Source organism: Neospora caninum, chromosome XI (assembly GCF_000208865.1).
Source record: "Neospora caninum Liverpool complete genome, chromosome XI".
Taxonomy (NCBI): Eukaryota; Apicomplexa; class Conoidasida; order Eucoccidiorida; family Sarcocystidae; genus Neospora; species Neospora caninum.
In genome coordinates, this window is record NC_018397.1 from 382,419 (window position 1) to 402,466 (window position 20,048).

General features: G+C 57.7%; 2 protein-coding genes across 2 annotated transcripts; one reads left to right on the forward strand and one right to left on the reverse strand.

Annotated features, from left to right (window-relative positions):
* On the reverse strand, positions 1-5,156 carry NCLIV_053610 (hypothetical protein; the record flags this gene model as incomplete). Its single annotated transcript, XM_003884913.1, has 6 exons — positions 1-623; positions 1,183-1,501; positions 2,112-2,729; positions 3,180-3,486; positions 4,090-4,342; positions 4,841-5,156. The coding sequence occupies 6 exons, from the start codon at positions 5,154-5,156 to the stop codon at positions 1-3; spliced, it is 2,436 nt and encodes an 811-aa protein (XP_003884962.1).
* A 4,901-nt stretch (positions 5,157-10,057) lies between these two features.
* NCLIV_053620 (conserved hypothetical protein) lies at positions 10,058-15,528 on the forward strand (the record flags this gene model as incomplete). Its single annotated transcript, XM_003884914.1, has 7 exons — positions 10,058-10,525; positions 11,172-11,337; positions 11,768-11,918; positions 12,337-12,405; positions 12,897-13,087; positions 13,858-14,074; positions 14,358-15,528. 7 exons carry the CDS (start codon positions 10,058-10,060, stop codon positions 15,526-15,528), a joined length of 2,433 nt encoding a protein of 810 aa, XP_003884963.1.
* Between the last annotated feature and the right edge of the window lie 4,520 nt (positions 15,529-20,048).

The following is a 20,048-nucleotide window of genomic DNA, read 5'->3' on the forward strand; positions in this document are numbered from 1 at the left end:
TCACAGCAGAGTATCGTCGTCTCTCCCGCCGTCCTCCTCGTCGCTGCTGCTCGACGAACTACTTCCGTCTTTCTCGCCAGCTTCCTCCCCTCTCGACGCGTCGCCCTGCGTAGCCGACCCGGCGCTTTGACCTCCCGCCAGGCCTCCACCCTCGTCTCCGTCTCGAGTTGCGCCGGAACCTTGGACCTGCTTCTTCTTGTCCCGTTTCGCCTTCTTCTTCTCCTTCTTCAGCCGCCGTTTCTCCTTCTTCAAGAGCTTCTTCTGCCGCCTCTCTTCCTTCCGCCGCAGTCGAGCCTCGAGATCCTCGCCCCCGCCGGGGACGGCACTCTCTCGCCCCGGGTACTCGACTACGGGGGCCTGCGGCTGACCCATCTCGCCGGGGCCAACACCGACGAGTACCGGGCATGGGCCACTGGCCACTGGTCCGCCGGAGTCTCCGCGGTCCATCTCCACTGCCGAGCCTGCGCCGTCTTCGTCTTCCAGCTGCGCAGCCCGACCGTCGGCGCCTCCGAAAACCAAGCTTTCGTGGGAGACCGGAACTCCTGGTTGACTCGCGGCTGCAGTTCGCCACGCGCTGCGCCCGCGAGACCCTCGGGGGCCTCCTGGGCCTCGGGCACCGAACGCTGGAGACAGGACAGGTCGCGCATACCAACAACCAGCCAGTCGGTTAGAAAGCGGCGGTGCCTCGACAAAACAAAAAGGCCCGACGAGAGTCTGTGCGCCACGACGGTGTGCTTGTCAGGGCTTCCGTCGCCCTGCGTTCCAGCTCCCTTTCTCCTCAACTCTCTGTCTCTGCCCGCCGCGATCACGCGAATTCACGGCGAGAGAAAACGCCTACTCAGGTGTGCTCCTACGATCAGTCCCTTCGTACTGCGAGTGGTTCTCTCTCTGAGGCAAGATTTTAGAATGTTGCAAAGTTTTTCCTGTGGTACGAGGAAACCGAGGAAATTAAACCTATCGTCGTATGCGGGCTCGCCCCCCCCCATGCAGCACCCAAGCACGGCGTTTTTTCGGGCCGGTTTTTTTGGGCGACGACGGCAAAATGTTGCTTGGGCGTGGCCATTTGCGCGTGTGTCAGGCTGTACACGCCCCTGCCCTCCGAAGAGGCGACACCTCGTGCGAAATCTCGACCTGGAAGCGGAACCTCCCCGCGTCCGAGTTTCCCTCTGCGAAAGCTCTTACTCGTCATGGCGCCCGCAGCGCCTCCAACGACAGGCGTGTAGTCGAAGAGAATATCCGAGTAGTCGGAGAAGCTGCCTTCCCCCTCTGGCTCCAGAACGGCGCCGTGGAGCATCCCCGCGGAGTCCAGCCAGGCGAGGACGTCGTCGTCGCAGCTCACCACGTGCTCGACGACTGCCGTGCCGTTGGCCGTGGCTCCCGGCGCCGTGGGTTTCGGCGCCTTCCCTTCCGCAGCTTCACGCTGCTGCTCCAAAATTCGGTGCATCTCGTGGAGCGTGTGGACCTCGATTTCGTAGTTGTCTCGCCTAGTTGAGTGGAGGAGCTAGACAAGGAAGACCAGGCGACGGAGAGCAGGGCCGAACGCGAGTGTGAAAAACATCGGAGAGACAGGGGCGCCAGCGACGAGCGCGCGCATGCATGCTGACGCCACGGCAAGAAACACGTACACGCAAGGGAACGCAGACAAGACACGACCGGGAAAAACGGAGACAGAAAGCTACACACAGCCGCAGTGTTTGGCAGACGCGTGTACAGAGGAGAAGCGAGGCATAACCGCACGCCGGGGAGGAGCACGCGCCAGATTCACGATGGACGCAAGCACAAACACAAGACGAACACCCAGCTGCCGAGAAAAAGGGCGAGGCAGTCTTCACGTTCGCTTTCTCGGTTTGGGTCGCGCGCGTTTCCCTTCACGCCCTCGCGATTCGCGAGGCGTGTCTTTCTTCTCTTGTGCATGCCGCACGCGTGACGCCCTGAGACACCGTCGCATCTCAGGGCGCACAAACCGCGATGTCTCCCTCACCTCTCCTCCCTCTTCCCTTTCCGCCTCTCGAGGTGCCTGCCACTGTCCACGCGGTCTCGCTTCCTCCCTCTCTCTCCCCCTTCTCTGCTCTTTTCCCGTTTTTTGAACTCCACTAGGGCTGTCTTCTCACCTCGAGAACCTGGAGCTCTGCGTCGCGGATTTCCTGTCTGTCAAACAAATCCAGATTCTTGAATTTCCGGCTGCGGATGCGGTGCGTCGGCGGCGTCAGGCCTGCCTTCCACTCCCACTGCTGTCGCTCACTGAGGTCCTGCACGTCGATCGCCTCGCGGGGATCTTGCGGATCGCAGACGACAATCATCTGGCAAATGTCGCCTGCATGCGCCGCGAGGGCGAAGCCACAGAGGAGAGGAGAGCGCGCGCTATGGAGCCCGCGGGAAAGAGAGGGGAGCACGTGTCGAGAGCAGAGAACAGAGGGGAGACGCACGTGGTAGCACCAAAAAACGCGGCGACCTCTACGTCGACGCAGAAGCGTCTCTGCCCCGAGTTTATTTTTCATCTCCACTTCCGCAGACACGATAGCAACCGACTTGAGGACTTGCGAGAGGAGAGGACCCGAAAAGGAGGAAGAGGAACACCAGAGAGGAGAGCTGCCAATACACGAGGCGGTACAAGCAGGCAGGGCATTACCCGACTTGAAGAGAAGGTCACCGTCGAGAGACTTGTACGTCTCGACGAGAGTCGGGAGCTCGACCAAAACGCCAAGCAACTTCCCTTTGTGGCCAGAAACCTGAGGGGAGAGAAAATCCCGGCAGAAACTCGAACCTTCACGCGAGATAAGACACCGGCGCAACCGTCCACACGCAGAAAGAACCGCGTAAAAGCGTATGTGTCCACCTTCAGCACTTTTACTCCCCGGCAAATATGCCAGGCAGACAGACACGTAACTGTCCACGCATATGTGTCTACACATGCACGTACATGTACTGATTCCTATGTGTACATACACGAATCCACACTAACACAACTGCATATATATATATATATATATGTACGTCTGTACATGTGTATCGGTGAGTATACATGAACAAGGGACGCAAGAAGCAGAGGAGAGAAGGTCGCGTCGTTTGGGATACAGAGCATGCATATCTGTGTCAGCCCAGTCGACGGCTCTTTAGCTGAAGGAGATATCGCCTCGTATCTTTCTGGCGCCTGCCTGCCCTCGGAAGCTCTCCCCTACTTTGACATCGAAGATGCGATAGCTCCACTCGTCTCTGGGAATGATTGTGAGGCCTAGAGGATTCGCCGCGGAACAGCCAGGGGGATACGAAGGCCCCTGTGGAGACCCGTCGGTTCCGATTGCCTCTGACTTCGCTGAGTTGTGGAACTCAGGAGAGGTTACGGTCGAAAGCCGTTTCCGCAGGAGCGCAGCAATGGGAGGCGGGAAGCGGATGATGCACTGGCGATCAAGGCCCGGACAGTCTTCTCCCATCCAGTCTTCCAACTCCGTCGCCAGAAAGAGACCTCGACGGAGGGCAGTCTGCTGCCTGCAGCGTGGCGAGCGCGAGACGGCACAGGTACACACGGACGCATCTGTCGGAGAGAAGACACGACGCCTTTGAACAGGTTTTCCCCGCCCCTGGACCTCGTGCCTCGGCATTCTCGCTCCGGCCGGGTCCCCACGATCGATATTCTCAGACTCGCGAAAGTTTCTTTTGACCTCTTCCAAATTCGTTTTGGATTCAGAGGCATTCCCATGAAGACGCGACGTCGTGCCTCGTCGACCGCGCCGTTTCAAGCGAGGTGGGGACTTGCCGACACGAAACAGTCGCGCGACCTCCCTCCAGGTAAAAATCTCGAGAGGAAACGGTCTCTGCCTCACGCTCTCAGAAACAGGGGACCTGACGATCCCATCGTGCCCTATTCTCGTCTTCTCATTTTTGCTCGCATCTTGCCCACAGGCCTTTCCAGCGTTCCGTTGCTTCTCAGTTTTGGCTGCGGGGTTTCCCCTGTTCTCGTGTCTGCCTGGCATCCGCTCCGTCTGTGTTTTACGGGATTCTCTCACGCCAGGCTGAACGCTCCGTCTGTGTTTTACGGGATTCTCTCACGCCAGGCTGAACGCTCCGTCTGTGCTCCCCCGCTGCACTTACTTTCTCGCCAGTTCACGATTCGCCTGCAGGTGGGAACTCGCCAAGCTCGGCGCGGCTTTGCCTGCGGGCCCCGCGAGCCTGCGTTGGCCTCCAAGGCCCGACCGGCTCACCACGGACGCGTTCTCGCCCGGGCCGAAGGGCGACCTGGCAGGGCCCACGAGGGGCGCGGAGGAGAAAGGAAGAGCGGCGCCTGGAAAAGCTCCAGGGACTGGACCTAGGGCACCCATCCCGGGCGGCATGTGCGCGTAGGGTTCTGCCAAACAGAGAATCAGCGAGAGAAAGAAACACAGCCGTGCGTCGACCGCGCCAAACCATACCCAGGAGACACTTCTCGCAGCAGGGGAAGACCCTACGCGGAGCAAAAACGAGAGAGACAGGTTACGAGACAGAGCTCCACACATGGCGGGAGGAGGTCACGCGACAGAACAAGAGACACATCCTTGCCCGAATGGAAAGGGTATAGAGCGATCTCAGAGAAGTCAGAGAGGGAGCGGACGAGAGGAATCGGAAGGGGAGAACAGAGATGGACCACGACTGCGGAGCAGGACACAGCAGGGTAGGGGAGAAAGGCTGAAACGGCGTGTGCTGCGAAAAAGCGAGACGTCGCTCCAGTCCGAAAGCTATCGAGCACCTTGTCCACTGCATCCCCTTCGTACGCTGTCTCTCTCCTTGCCCTCAGGGACGACCGATTTGGTCGCCTTTTTCTCTGTTGCCCGTCGCTTTGCGCTCTTTCGGTGCACTGGTTTCTCACCTCCCGGCGCAACCTGCTGTGGAATGGATGCATCCCAGTGCATGTACGCCTCTGCCTGCATCACGTGTTGACTTCCACAGCCATCAGCCATGTAGCCCACTTGCGTCTGAGACAGGGGAATCGCGTGGGGATCGGCTGTCATAGCCGGGGCTTGTGCCAGTATGGCTGATTGCTGCGCAAAGAGGAACGCATCTTGACTGTTTGGAGAGATGCCTGAACTTTCTGGCGAGGCATAGAACGCATTTGGGACTCCGACAGCCCCGCCCTGCATAGGCGGCGTGCCGGCCTCCGCCTGAGAGGGGGGAAAGTTGCTCATGGTACAAGGTGCGGGGGCCCGAGGACGAGGGCAGTGAACTAAAGAGGGACGAGGGGAAACGGGGCGGGGCAAGAAAGACTCAGAGAGCTAGACAGGGGGAGAGAGAGGAAAAGACTGCGGTCCTCGAAGGTAGACAAGAGGCGGCGCAGAGAACACACCGCGTACGTCTTCGGAGCGGCGCGTGCTTTGGGCGAGGCTGCGCTAGAGCTGGGCTCCACTCCACGAAACTCTGTGAAAGAAGCAGGCATTTGGCAGTTTCAAAAACAGAAAAAGAAATCAGACAGCAGTCAACCAGGATGCGCAGACGAAGGCGCGGCATCGGGGAGCGGCCCAGAAAACTCCTCTGAGGCTCATAGCCAGTTTTTGTCCTCTCTAGTCCGAGAGAAAGATTTACGCGGCGTGCAGGCTTTACCAACGAACTCGCTTGGTCCCGCGGTTCGGGCAGGGTGAAACACTTCTCTGGTATTTGCCTGCAACCTAGGTTTTGCGAGACAAACCCTCGACAGAAAGAAATAGCCGGGATCCTGGGAGGTGGCCTTTAAGTCCACGGCTGCCGCATTTGTCCAGCATCGCCCCTTTCTGAGTCTGCGCAGAGAGGAAGAAATGGTAAGAGAGGAAGGCGAGATGGCTCTGCAGATAGAGAAAGAGTCCGCGAGAAACCCAAAAAGCCCGAACAGAAAAGCGATCGTGCGACGCCGTCCCTCCTCTGGGGGGAAACCAAACGCTGGCGGCGTTTCTGCCGACCGCGAAAGGAAGCGCAGAGGGACGGAACACACAAAGTTCGAGTTTAAAAGAGAATTCAGGAGAACCCGATTCTTTGGTGGATAAGTAGAGCCATCGCAATGACATCTTTGCGCAAACTGTCTGAGACTGCATGCCAGCTACCCACGACCGCAAACTTTATAGAGGGATAGCAGAAAATACACACACGTTGAACAGTTGCGCCAGCATGACCCGAGAAAAGTGCAGTAGACTGCCTGGAGCGAATGCTCCTCCTAAAAGTTTCGGGGCAACTGTCCATAAAACCTCTTGCGTAGGGTCATGCGTCTCGGAAGAGCAGCCAGGCCGCTTGGGCTCTCGAGAGAGTCTTGCATACTAAAGCGTGAAGGTGGTTCCGAGCCTTCAGAGAGCAAATAGCCTCTAAACGCACAGGGAAGTACACGAGACGGCACACGAGCTTGACGTGTCTAGAGGAAGCAACACGTAGCACCGACCTGCCGGAGAGAGTTGTGCAGGCAGGTACCCCGCGATGTTTGTCGCTCCTCCGTTTGGGGCGGAGACAGTTTTTCAGGAGGTTTCGCAAGGCATAGAACATCCCTACACCATCGACGGCTGTGCTCTCTCAAGCGGTTTGCGCTGCAAAAACTCTGGAAACGCCTGAGACTGTGTGCCCGAGGAGCGGTCGACGGAGCACGAGAGTGTCGTGAACCTCCTAACCACGGGGTGATTCGACTCCTGTTTGGCATAAAAATCCATGACGTGCTGCATGGCTGCACGCGCTTGCGCACAAACACCGAGAGTTACTCCTGAAACCAGCAGTGGATGCCCGGGACGGCTCAGCTTGGCGCCGCCAGCGCAGCAAAGTCGTGGGCGACTCGCAAGCTTTTCAGGCACGAAATGAAAGACTGTACCCTAAAGGCGTCGAGCAAAAGCATGACGTTTTTTCGGTGCCTCATCCCGCTCATGTGGAGAGTTGAGCCGGTATGAGGAACGCTAACGCGTGCATATGTCACCCCGAGCAGTTGGCCCGCCAAGCTCATATCGTGGAATCTCGACAGTCTGTGGCAATCCAGTTGTGCGCCGCCGGATTTGAGACACACACATCTTGTCCCTGACTCCCAGGCCAGTCAGGATTTCGTGGCTGGAACACAAAGTTTGAATCTTCGCGCGGAGCGTTTTTGTCCAGTAGACGTCAGTGGACAGGAACCGAAACGGTAGGAGTGCCACCCCTCCCCCGTTCGGGAAGAGAAAGGTCTGTAAACATTTTTCTGGAGTGTTTTTGTCACGTCACTGGATTGCCAACGAGAAGGCGAAGACGCCTTGGCAATCGATGGTTCGCACAGGTCACACCTGAAAGACTTTCGAACCGGTTTCCCCTGTCCGCTTCCGCGTAGCTTCCATCACACTTGATTCGCGAGCGAGTGGACATAGAAAACTCCCTCTACCCTCCTTCTCCACCGACGATCGAACCAGGTTATTTCCTGTTTGAACGAGGTGTGGAGGCAGACAACACTGAATCATGTCACAACGCTAGAAGTTGGGGTTAGCGGTGCCGCAAGCAAGGACGCCGACAGCCCTTTAGCGGACTCTCTGCTCTTACGAGATTCCTCCTGTCAAGGAAAGCCGGTAACTTCAGACGGGCTTTCACGAGAGACACGAAGAGCTGATGTGAGGAAGAGTGTAGAAGCCCGAACCGCCGCATTCAGTGGCACACTGAGTTGTTCTCCATCGGCTTTTGGTTCTGAAAGTGCCTGCCCCATGAGAAATAGGAAACCTTTTCACGCTGAGCGATGCAAAGGGAGAACTGCGTAGGCGTAATGCCGGCGCAATGCGTGGCCAACACACAAATATCCGCTTGCGAAGCTTTGAGGACTTGGTTTGAAGCCTGTCTGTTTCCCCATCTTACGGATCCCGCGGCCAGGCTGGCTGCCGAAGCGGCAAGATCGACGTTCCAGGAGTTTTTTGCGGTGGCCAGCTGCATCGATATGTTACACGCGAAGTCACATAAACCTACTATAAGTGAACCTATGCAGTCAAGATAACTGGAACACAAAGAACGAACTGAAAAAGCCTGAGGCCGCTCTTCCGCGAACACCAAATTCATCCGCAGAGGCAGCTCTCGTAAACGGAGAACGGGTTCTCGGGTCGCTGTCTACTTCCGCCAGCAGTCCCTCGTCTCGTACGTCTGCGCCTTGTAGACATCACATCTGCGCGATGGCGGTGCGTACAAGGCAGACTATTTGGAACCACCTGAACTTTCGTCAGCGTCAAGCGTTTTTGCCATGAATTTTCAAATGGGGCGTGGCAAGGAACAGGCATGCCTCGATATAGGAGACTCTTGTCTCGCCTGTGGCGCTACATCTCTCCACGCGGTTCAGCACACCGCGAGGCGGCTCCGCGGGCAAGCTAGCCAGAAGTCAGCGGAAACGTCTCCGTTGTGGGGAAAGGTCTATTTTTCAGAGCGACAGCATCAAAGGGGAGGCCGTGACTTGGAGACCGACTCTCCGGTTTCGGTCCAGCCACTACACACGAAGAAAACACTCGTGAAAAGCGTAGAGAGTTCTCCCATTCGTCGACCTTTTCAGTTGCATGCAGGCACAGGGAGTGCTCGTGTACGACGCCAGAATTGAACAGCCGCTGGACCATCAGGTTGCAGCTCGGTTAGCTGGACCCGCAAAATTCGATTGCACAACTCTTCCGGCTTTTCAGATCGCTTTTTGCCTTGTCGGGCATCGTCAGCGTTCCGGCGTGTCCGTTTCGAACGTAGTTCCCGTCTTCGCTGTTTCTCCGAATTTGGGAATGAGAATCCGCTCACCACTCGAAATACGCGCGAGTCGCGGGGATTTTTCCCGCGGGCATCACCACACGCTACGCGTTTTTTCTCGCGCTTCGGTTCAAGAAGGCGTCTCTTTGCTTTTCACGGATCTATATGCAGCTCCTTGCGTTTCGCGTGGCTGTCCACGGCTACGCCCGTTGCTGCGGTGAACTCGCCGCGTTTCTTACCCGCTCCGATGTGACGTATTTGGAGCCCTGGAAAGCGATCCCAAATAGTCAGCCCCAGCCTGTGCCTGCAGTGGGAACCGACAGTTTTCTCTCCCCTACAGAGGCGGAGCATTTTAGTCTCAAAACAGTTGATCCGGCGCCTATATGGCCCGGCGGAGTTCGCGGTCGCAGGCCTTGAGACAAACTCTGGAAATCTAAGCGGCCCTTGGGGAGTCGACTTGCCTCGTGTGTGGATCCTGGTACTGCTAACCTAGCCCCGGCTTTCCTTCTACAAAAAACAGATCTTCTGCGAATCCAGCAGCTCTATAGGCACCAGCCTGCTCGAGTCTGAGCGCCCCGTGTGTCCCCTTCCGCCTAGACCCCCAACCATAACTTCCGAGCCTCTGCACATCTGCCCGATCCGTCTCTGACTGCCCTCGCTTTTTCTCGGGTCAGTCTCGATCCCCTTCAACGTCTGTAACGTCTCTCCTCCTTCCGCCTCTGAGCCGTCTCGTGCCTGCCGTGTGGCATTTGACGCTCAAGCGCTCGCGGGCCCTGCTCTCGGCTTTTTTGGTGCCTCTTCCCTTCCGGCGACTTCTTTTCCCTTCCAGCAGCTTCTTTTCAGATAGCCAAGTTGGCAAAGTGTGACTGTGTGCCGGGACTCAGTTGATGCGTTTTGTCTCCCCGGCTGGTGCTTTCCTTCCCTGTTCTGACGGGATGTCCCTTGCCTTCCGGCCCTGCGACATCTCTGCCTATCGTTGCCTGTCTTTCTTCACACCCGCGAGTTCTCTCTCCACTCCGGTGGCGCCTCCGCTCCTCCGAGTGAATTGCTGCTGTCTCTGTGTTCGAGGATCCAGGATTCACGGGTTCTCTTGGCCCGGTGTGTGTCCCGGAAATACCCCAGAAAAAGCTTATAACCAGCCCCGCTAGGATACTGAATATGACTGCAGTTATGAGATATAGACACCCGAGTTCTTTATGACTGCTGTACACATTTCACGGTGCCCACTGCGCTGCGCGAGCGTTCCTCGGCAGTCTCCAACCACGCAGCCACGCCCGTGGTTTTTTAGAGTTTCGCAAGAGTCGCCCCTCCTCTGCCTTTCTCGCCTTCTCCCCCGCTCTGTGTCCTTATGTAGACACGCCCCAGGTTCGCCCGTTCACACCCACGGCTGCTGGTCTCACGGCTCTTCTAGGACAAGATGGCGGACGATCAGCACGAGACGGCGCCCTTGGGCCCCTTCTCCCCTGTGGAGGCTTCCCCAGGTCACACGCTCCTGGCGTCTGAACCGGGCACACTGTCGACGTCGTCTTCGCCTTCTTCCGCTGCATCTGCTGTTCCTTCGTCTTCGTCCTCGCTGTCTTTTTCTTCTCGCTGCGTTGAATTCGCCCCGGAAGTTCGACAAGACAGTGTCGCTTCCTCGGCAGACGAACAGCTCGGCCCCGGACACGCGCACGCCGCTCCCGAGCGGCAAGACTCCAGATACAAGGCCTTCCCGAGGCGTCAGGACTCAAAGTATTTCCTCGACTCTGTGCCCCATCCCCAGATGTCGATGAAAGCGATCGGAACTGCGCACGGGCGAGAACCCGTCGAGCGAGGGGACGAGCCTCGAGGGGACTCAGGCCCCGAGAGGCGGGCGTCCCTAGCGACAGGGTCTGAAATCAATCGAGTGAGTTGCAGCTCCCGAGTTTGGAAAACGCCTGCATTCGACGGCTTTTTTCGTAGCCCGCGTAGCTTCTTTCGCCTCCGTGATTTAGACGCTGGCAGGGGCGTGGCGGACCAACAGAGAACGCAGGAAAGGTAGAAACGCGGGAAATAAGAGAATCTTTTTTCTACCAGTGCTCGGCACACACTGTAGGGGCGGATCTGGGCGATCTTCCGAATTATGATTTGGCCTTTCGGGAAAGGAAACAATTTCTGCGCGGTGAGGAGACGCGCGCTTTCGTGTCATGGCCTGCGAAGGCGACGAGCAGGCGGACGGCGGCGCAGAAACCCGCAGATTCAGAAGGCAAAAGCGCTGCTGACGCGGCTGATGTGTGCGCCCGATGTGTGACTCGAGCCGAACGTGGAAGAGACAGTGGCATCAGGGTTCATGTTTGCCGGCGTCCATCAAGGCCTCGGACGCCCGAACAGAGGGAAGATGTGGCGAGCAAACAGAGACAAGAGACTCGTGAAGGAAGACACAGAGACTTTGCCCCTCTTCTTCCGCTTTCTCGCCCACATTCCCTTTTCTTCCTGCGCTCCCTCTGTTCCCCCTTTCCCCTCTGTCTCACTCTGGGTTTCTCCGTATCTGTTGCCTTGTTCTCTTTGTGTAGCGCGCCTCTGGAAGCGAAGACCCCGCAGGAGCGGCGGCGACAGCCACACAGAAAGGCAGCGTCATGACTGCAGAGCTTGGTGGCTTTTACCGGAAACTCTTGGGTGAAGACTGGCGAGAGCAAATCGCAGAAATGAATGAGGAGACACTTCTGGACCCATTCGACGGTACGCAAAACGTGGAGGGTCTGTGCTCTCTCTTCACTCTCTGTGTGCATTCCGTTCCTCGTCTCTGCCTTCCCCATGTGCTCGCCTGCCTGATCCTTTTTGTCCGTGAGTCTTTGGTGGTCTCGCGTTTTTACTGCTCCTGCCTTCGCAGCGTTTCAGCCTCTCCCGGTCCTCTTCATGATATCCGGCGCAGACGCGCCTTTCGTGGGGGTTGTTCACCAGACTCGACTTTCTTGCCGTATGCCGTTCTCGTACGCCGTTCCGTTCCTTCGGCGTCCCGTCCCCTCGGGCGTGTGTTCGTAGTGCCGAGGCCTTCTCTCTCTGCTGTCTCTCGGCGGCTTCATGCTCCGCCTTGTGCGGGCCTTGCACTCTTCGCTTCTTTCTCGGAGAAATCTCTGGCACCGTCTCCTGCTCTGCGTCGCCTGCACAGAGGCGGACGACGAGGACATCTCGGCGGGCGCTGGCCCCGCGGCTGCGCCCGCTGCCGCTCCAGGAGACGATCTCAACCTCCCCGACAAGCACCACGGGAAAGTTCGTCAGAGAATTCGGAGGCGCGATGTAACAGCTTCCAAGGACATTAGGTTAGAGCCCGAAGGAAAACAGAGAATCTCAGACAGGCAGAACGAGCTCAGCGGACAGGAGAGACTGATTTGTTTTCCGGGTCGGAGCCCGTTGCGCTCTGTTTCCATGCACTTCACACGGGTGTGGAAAGCACGGAACTTGGATCCGGTAACAGAGACGCGTAGGCAGTCCACTGGGGTGGTGTACAGCAATCCTAAAGAACTTGATCGCCTGTGTCTCATATAGCTGGAGTCATATTCATTCGCGCCTAGATACGCCAATGCCTCCATGCCGTAGCCATCCGAGAGTACGTTTCGACGCCGCGCGTCCCTTTCTCCGCGTTCTTCACGAAGAGGGCGCGCGCGCGGGGCACTGCGTGCGCGTGAGTTGACTGTTTGGCAGCGGTGCGTTTCGGCGTTCTCTGGACCGTGTGCTCAGCGATCAAGTGGCTGACGATCTTCATCTTGGAGAGGACGAAGAGCCGCTGATAACTCCAGACGACATTGCGTACGTCCTCTCCTTCGCGAGTTGGTTCTCTGGCTTTCTCACCGGGGCTTCCAGAAGCCCAGGCGGTGCTCTCGTCTGTTCTTTTTCCCGGGATCCAGTTCCCGTTCTCGTCTTCGGCAGGCGTCTAGGAAGCAGCTCTCAAAAAAACTACCCGAAACAGTTCCGGTTGCATGCAGAGCTGTAAAGGGTGGTGCTCGAAACATAACTCTCAACGGACATAGATAGCGCTCAGCCGTCCCTCCCTCTACGTACGGCTATCCCCGTGTGCGCGTGACTTGCCTGCGTGCCTCAGTGTCTATACACTCTGTTTGCGCCTCTCTCCAGTTCCCTACACCCGTAGGTGTGTGTCCGCCTGCCAATGGCGTCGACTTTGCATCTGCAGCGGGTTCGCTTGCTTCTTTCGGTGCGTGTTCGGTCGTGTGTCTGTCTGCCTTTGATTCTCGCCATCGCATCCGCGCGTTCCTGGCTGTCTTCTGTCTCTCTCGACCCAGAGAAATTCGAGCGACGGCGTGGATCCCCGCGGGCGAGGGCCTGCCTGTCCTAAGCGAAATGGAGCTCGGCTACCACCGCGCCTGGGACGTGGGCAAGAAGGGCTGTCTCGCTGTAAAGGTCGACGGAATTTGGGATTCTGCTGTCAAGGGAAACAAAATGCGCTTCTTCGTTATGGATGGCACAGATACAGGTGAGCCTCTGGATCTAAAAAGGACCGAGCGAAGACACGCATGCGGCGTTTAGCGTAAAAAACGCGCTGGGGCAGTCTTTCGCAGTCCATTCAGGTGGTGTACAACTGCGAACCTGGTTGTCTTCATCTCGTCGTCTCGGAGTAGACGAACACAGTGAACGACGCACAGTGTGCATACATTTGGCGGGTTTTCGAAGATACGCTCGACATCCCCGGCGGACCAGAGAAAATGAAGGAGCCTTCCACTCTCACGCTGTGCGCACAAACACGATTCTGTGTCTCCGCGCACCGGGGCGTCGCCTTCTGGAAAAAGGCCGCTTCCCTTGTTGGCCCGGGTGTCTTCGCAGTTCCGCGTGGGTCGAGATAGATTTTCCGCTGCTGTGTGCACTTTGTTGATTCATTCTCATTTAATCTTCACCCCTGCCGCGGGGAGCCTCCAGAAAGCAATTCTGACCGTACAGCAGAGAGCAAAAGCATGCAAACGGCACAAAGTGTATGCAGGCGCGGGTTCCACCAGAGGGACTCTTGAATTGTGAGCGTGCGGCTGCCACGCAGTGTGCAAGCACATGTAGTCACAGTCTTTTTCTATCTCTCCACATCTACATACATATATGTAAATGTGCAGAAGTGTGCTTCTTGTATGGCGTGGGACTTGTGGGACCGTCGAGTTTCTTGTAGTCCCACTTAGAGTTTTCCTTTGCGGTTCGGCAGTGTGTTTTACTGCGTGGTTAGATGGGTGAAGCAACGGATCGCTGTGCCTTGCCTGCCAGAGTCGTTTCTAACCTTCTACTCCAAGTCGGATCTCCAGGCGGCGCGAGGTCTTCAGTCCGAAAAGCTCGGCATCATTACAGCGTGGGACATGCGAGATGGATACTGGAATTACCCGAAGAAGAAGATTTTCATTCAGCGGTCAGATCGGAAAAACCGCGAGTGCATCCTTGAGGGCTTCACTGCAGAATTCTACGACGCTATGCTGCTTTGCATATGGTAAGCCACGTCCGCCGGGAGAGTGAGAGCGCCCACGAGAATGCCCATCACGCCTGTCGGCAGTGCAATCTGCGTGGGTCTATGCATGCACTATTCTATACATACATACATATATATATATATATACATATATATACATATATATATATATATACACATACATACGTAAAGAGAGAGAGAGGGGTCTTTTTCACAGAAGCCTGCGCGTGCAGGTTTCGCTGTATCCGCCCGTCCTCGTCTTTGGCTGGTATTCTCCCTGTTCGTCGTGGCTTCTGCGGTGCAGGGAAATGTGCGTCCAGGCCTCTATCGAGCAACTGAAACACCAGCGGCGTCGCGAGCGGAACAAGCGGCGACAGTCCTTGTGTGGGAGCATGCCGAATAGCCGAGTCTCTGGCCGCGGAGGCGAGACCCGGCACATGTCGGCGGCGTTGGTGACCTTCAAGGACGTGCCTCGCTACAGAGGGAAGCGCAGCGAGAGTCAAGCTCTGGAGCCGAACAGAAGCGTCGCGGAAATGCGCGAAGCCGCGGCTGTCCACCGTCAAGTGATGAAGCAGCTGTGTGCAGAGTGGCGCAGCGTACTCCACCGGCGAGGCCAGGCGGACGTGGAAACTTGGCTGAGGCGTCGCCGGAAGGGCCGAAGCGCGGGGGGCCGAGAGGACGCGGGCGACTCCAGACGCCGCGAACAAGACGGTCAAGCTGAGATTCGCCAGCGAAGTATGCGGCGGATGGCGTCTCGAGGGGGATCAACGCCTCACGAGAGAAAGGGGAATGCGGCTGCGTCTTGGAGCAGATCGGGCACGCATGCAGACGTCGAGACGGGCGGAGTCACGCCCTCGCCAAGCGACGCGACTCCGTTGCGCGACTCGCGGCGGTCGACAAGCAGAACGGGAGTCCCGCGGGAACCTAACGGAGAGAACCGTGAGGCAGATAGCCACAGTGGGGAGGACTGGACGGAAGAAGACGCACATTCGTGGGAAAGAGGGGACGCGTCGAGTGACAACCTGGCCCAGGGGTTGGCCCGAGACCGGTCGCGGGCATCAGGCAGCCGCCTGTTTGGGGGACTCCCTCGACAACCGGTTCGGTCCGCCCAGCTGGAGGCAGAGCGCCCGGGGGTAAATAGCGGCGGCGAATTCGAGGTCGACAGTCCGTCTTCCGAGTGGCGGCGAGCAGGTGCGGAACAATTGCCTGCGCTGTCCCTCGAGGGCCTCTCGCCCTTCAGCTCGGGCCCGGGCCCCCGCATGTCCTTCAGTGGCAGGGAGCTTGGCCGGAGAAAGAGCTTGGCGTCGAAGCGCGGGTTGGGAAACGGCCTTTCTGGATCGAGCACCAAACTCAGCAAGTACGAGTCGCTCAATCGCGTCCCTCCTGCGAGGCCTCAGGGCAGTGAAACGCCGCTGCTGACTCCCGGCGAGATGACTCCGCGGGATCCCGAGGACGAACGCCCCAAGTTCGGCTAGGACAGGACGATGGGGGAGGCCGGCCTTCTTCAGGTTGCGCCGGCTTCCTCTCGCCCCGGGGGGGCAGAAAACGGTGGAAGGGATCCGCAGGGAACGGCTCGGCCGGTGAGCTCGAATGCCAACGAGGAGAGGCCTAAAAAGGAAGGAAACTGGAGGCCGAAGCTTGCCGTTTCCGATCCTTGCTCAGGAGGGCTGAGCGCGTTTTTGCGTAAGAAGCCCCCGGGACAGGAGGCGAAACGGAAGCGTCGAACCGCGGGGGGTCAAACCTGACGGGAGAGTGATAGATCCAGGCGGGAACCAGCGCACGTGCAGGGCTGTGCAGCTGCGTTTTCTCAAACTCGTCGCCTGCACGCTCTGGGCCTGATGGGGCGCTGCTCGTTCGCCGTGTCTGGTGCAGGAGAGGGCCCTTCCTCCCGCGTGACTGCCGAAAGGGGAGCGACTGGAAAGAGGCTTCTGCTTCGACTGGAGCGAGAGAAAAGACCCGCTCCGCGTTCCTGTGTTCCGTGGCCCGCCCGCAACCTCGTCAAGTCGATCTAGTGGAAGGAGCGGGGGTCTGTCCTTGCTTCTCTTCTACCAACCGTTAGACGGCGCCCGCGCCTGTTTTGGAGGAAAAAAAGGCCTTACCGTGGAGGGCTCTTCGTCGGCATCGGGCATCAAGTCCGGGACGGTTCTCCTGCGCATGTAAGAGGAAAACGAGCTTGCATGCAAACTCGAGGGGCACGAGCGACGGGCTTTTTTTATAGCAAGCTGGGAACGCCGTCCACTGGTGGAGCTGCCGCTGCCAACAGACTCCAAAAACTATCTCGGTAGCCGTCTGGATTTCCGGCACTGGTCTCCTTAGCAAGGACAGGCGCGAAGAGGGCGTCTGTTCTCTTTTGACTCGAGTATATTCCCGTTTGAGTCCAGCAAACAAAATTACCGTCGAATCTTCCAGATAAACACTCTGAGCGGAGGGACAACCTCGAGTGCGGAGTGATCTGCGCTGGCGTCTCGCCGAAGATGCGATTCGTGTTTTCTCGGCATGTCTTGGATGAAACTGCCCCTGCGGTTTCTCTGTTCCGAGATGACGGGGCAACGTTCGTCCTGCGGTATTGTTTTTTACTGGCAGACTGGACTGCGAAGCCACGGGCGTATACGGGCGCGAGAGCGTAGGAGTCCCCAGTCCCGCAGAAGGCCTGTGCTGATTCACATGAACGAAGTCCGCGTCAGTGGCCAGACGTCCCAAGTCACTGGAGAAGAGATCACACGGAACGCCTCTCCAGTGCACGTCACGGGTATCGTTTGTCTGGTACTCAGGAGTGGGTTTTGTGGATTGCCGTCCCAATACGCGAATGGAAAGACGCCGTTTGTTTTTTAGATGCCTCAACACGTATTTGGTAGGCTCTGTCCCACTCGTGAAGAAGGGACTGAGCCCGTGATTCCCGATACTGCCTTCCGCGATCAAGTGAAGTAGGTGGGAGCTCTACCTTCCCTTTTACGGTGCCAGTGGCGAGTGTGCACATGCGGAAGTTTCTCTCGAAACTTTTACGAAAACTCCAGTCCCGGTTCCGGCATCAGCTGATGTGAAATGGAGTTTCGCCACCCCCCCCCCCTCTGTTGCAGGGGGCGGCTCTGGCGTTTCCCATAAGCCGTTGGGGAGTTTAATACCAGTGCCACGAATGCACTTGATCCTGCGTCACACGCGCCCGCCGTGCATGTCGTGAGGCTGCAGGGACTGTCAACTCAGCCTCCACACGCCTCGTGGCGAAAAGGGACGGGAACCTGCCGAACCCGGATCCCGAGCTCACTAAATATAGACTGTCTGGGGGTGCCTATTTCGGGTGTGCATGGAACGGAAAGGCTGAACCGAGGCAGTCCCAGACATTTTCCCTCTGGATGTAACACCAACTCGTGCGTGACGGCAGGTACATTGTCCAGCGGCGACCGCAACCGAATTCTGAACAGATACTCTGCGTAACTAAAACAAAACCGAACGGTACCAGGAAATAGGAGATCGCGTTGGTCCGTGGGAACTCGACTGCCGAACCCCCCCTAGACTGGTACACAGAAGTTGGCATGTCCTCCGTACAACCGGTCCCCAAACCTAAAATGCAGGGGTTCCTGAGTTTTCCGCGCCGCCCACGTGCACAGTCGGGAGAAACTATCGGTGCGTATTCACAAGTTCTGAACGTCAAACTGCGTCCTCAGGTGGTGACTACACCGACGCCTCTCGTCGCTGTAACGGTCCGCTGCACAAAATGAAAACGATTTCTTTGCATTTAACGCTCCCCAGTCACCGGTGACGCTATGAAATCTGAGACTGACACGGACTCCACAGGCAAGTGACGTTGCCCACCCTAGGGAAAAAGCAACGGAAGACACAGGCACGAGAGACATTCAGGTCGACAGCACTTGGCCTCGCTCATCAAGCGAATTTCCTTGCAGTGCCCCGGCACATGGTCTTGTTTCGAAGAGCACCACTAGAGTACCGCAACTGCAAAGGCTAGTTTGTTGGCTCCTCAGTGGCTGTTTACGAACGCTCTCAAAAATCCTGTCCTTGCAAAAACACACCCACACTGTGCGCCTTCGTGGGCTGCATACTTCCCCTGTTGATCCACGTCGTCAATACAGAGTCAGAACCCCGGATTTTGCAGTCGGTTTCAGCGGAGCACGGGCATTGTCCTCTCCAGAGACTGCATCCGTCTACCCCGAGTCGGTTACATGCGTTCAACATCGTCTTTTTGTCCAGCGTCAGGACTTTGGCCATTCCACCCCGCCCTCCGCGAAACGAATCGGGAACGCCACATCAGGATTTCGGACCCGGCTGCTTCCTTGTGTCTCTCCGCTCAACGCACCCCCTTTATCTAACACCGCAGTCTCGCTGGCAAATACGCGAAATCTGTGGCGCATCGGAATCCTTTCGCACTTTACCCCTCCTCCCGCGCTGTTTCCGAAGCCGAACGCCTCGCGGCTGAGCGCACTGTTTCAACCGAGGGAAAGCCTCCTCTTCGCTTTCACTGGCGTTGCGGGTTGTGCCAATGCGCTTAGCTTTTCTGGGTTTTTCCGTCCGGGGACGCCGTTCAGCTGTCTAGGGCACTTTCCCGTAGATCTTGCTGCGAACGTTCAACTCCCGGATGTGCCGCGTGCTGCATCCTTGCCTCTGCGGACAGACATTCACTGCCGCGTCCACAGTCAATTTGGTCTTTTACAGTTTCACAAAAACACCACACCCTCTGCTCTGTAGCTTTTTTGTGTGTAGCTTTTGTGCGCCCACAAATCGAACGTGGGGTTCTTGCGCGTACGCGCGGTGTGGAAGTGAACTCTCCTGTGCAGCGAGGCGTTCTTGTCTAAGTTCACACACCGTTTGTCCAGTTTGCGCTCGGCCACTGTCTCCATTCACTGTCTCAGAAAAATACCGCCGGCGTTCTCCCACCGAGCGAGCGTGCGAATCCTGCTACGATCCGTCGGGTTCTGCCGCAAATGAGAGGCTGCGGCGAGGCAAGACCACACGGGGCACGCGCTCAGAGCGCGAAGCCGAGCGCGCCATGATGTGCCGTTGAATTTTCGGCTACACATTTGACCGCGTTCCTCAGCTGGAGAGCGACGGCGGCCTCTCGGTTTCCTGTGCGCGAGTACGCGCCGTTTTCCGTCCGGTCGTTGCGTGTGTCTTCAAAACCTTGCCTGGCGTTTTTTTCTTTTCCACGGAAGCGTCGACATCCCCCCTTTCCTGCGACCGGGAGAACCCCCTTTTCGATTCCTACACAAGACGGGAACCACAGTGCCTCAGCACATCCGGCCTCGGACTCGGCCGTGTGTGTGTGTGTGTGTGTGTGTGTGTGTCGCGGCTGCGTGAATGGCCGCGCACAGAAACGCTCACACTCCTCCCGTCTTTTCTGCGCGGAAGTGTGTCCTTTCACACTTTTCGCTGGAAACGCGATCCTTTCGAAGCACGGTGTAAGCTGTAGGGGAGACATGCCGTGAGTCGTCTTTCGGTTCGGCGGGCATCCCGGACACAAGTGCCGGCAACACCCCCAGAAAATTCACTGCGAGAAAAAGGCCAGGAAAGAGAGAGAGCACGGCCCGGCTGCATGCGCCGGCGGTTGGAGGCCAGAGAGCCTCCAGAGTGCCCGCTAGGTTGCGCTTCGCCGTATTGTACGACGCAGCAGGCGCTGGACGATGACCTTCTTTCCAAGGATGCGCGTCCGGTTTGACAGAAAAAACTCTCCGTAGGGGCCTGCACACAGGCGAAAGGTGCGTTGGATCACCTCTCGCGGCGTTTGACGGGGAGATCGCGCGCGTCACCTTCCCGAGCCGCTCTCACTGGAAGCTGGAAACAGCCGAGAGAGGCCCGGAGTGCCCTCCGTAGTGCTGTCTCTCGTGCATCCGGTTCGCCTTTTGGGCTGCCGCAGTCGAGCGACGTGCTCTTCTCTGCCGAAACACATCTTGTCTTTCTTTTGCCTGACGCATTTCTCTGCCCGCGCGGGGGAAACTGTGGTGTGCATGCCCGCCAAGCCGTCGCGGAGCTTTCTTGTCGTCTCTCC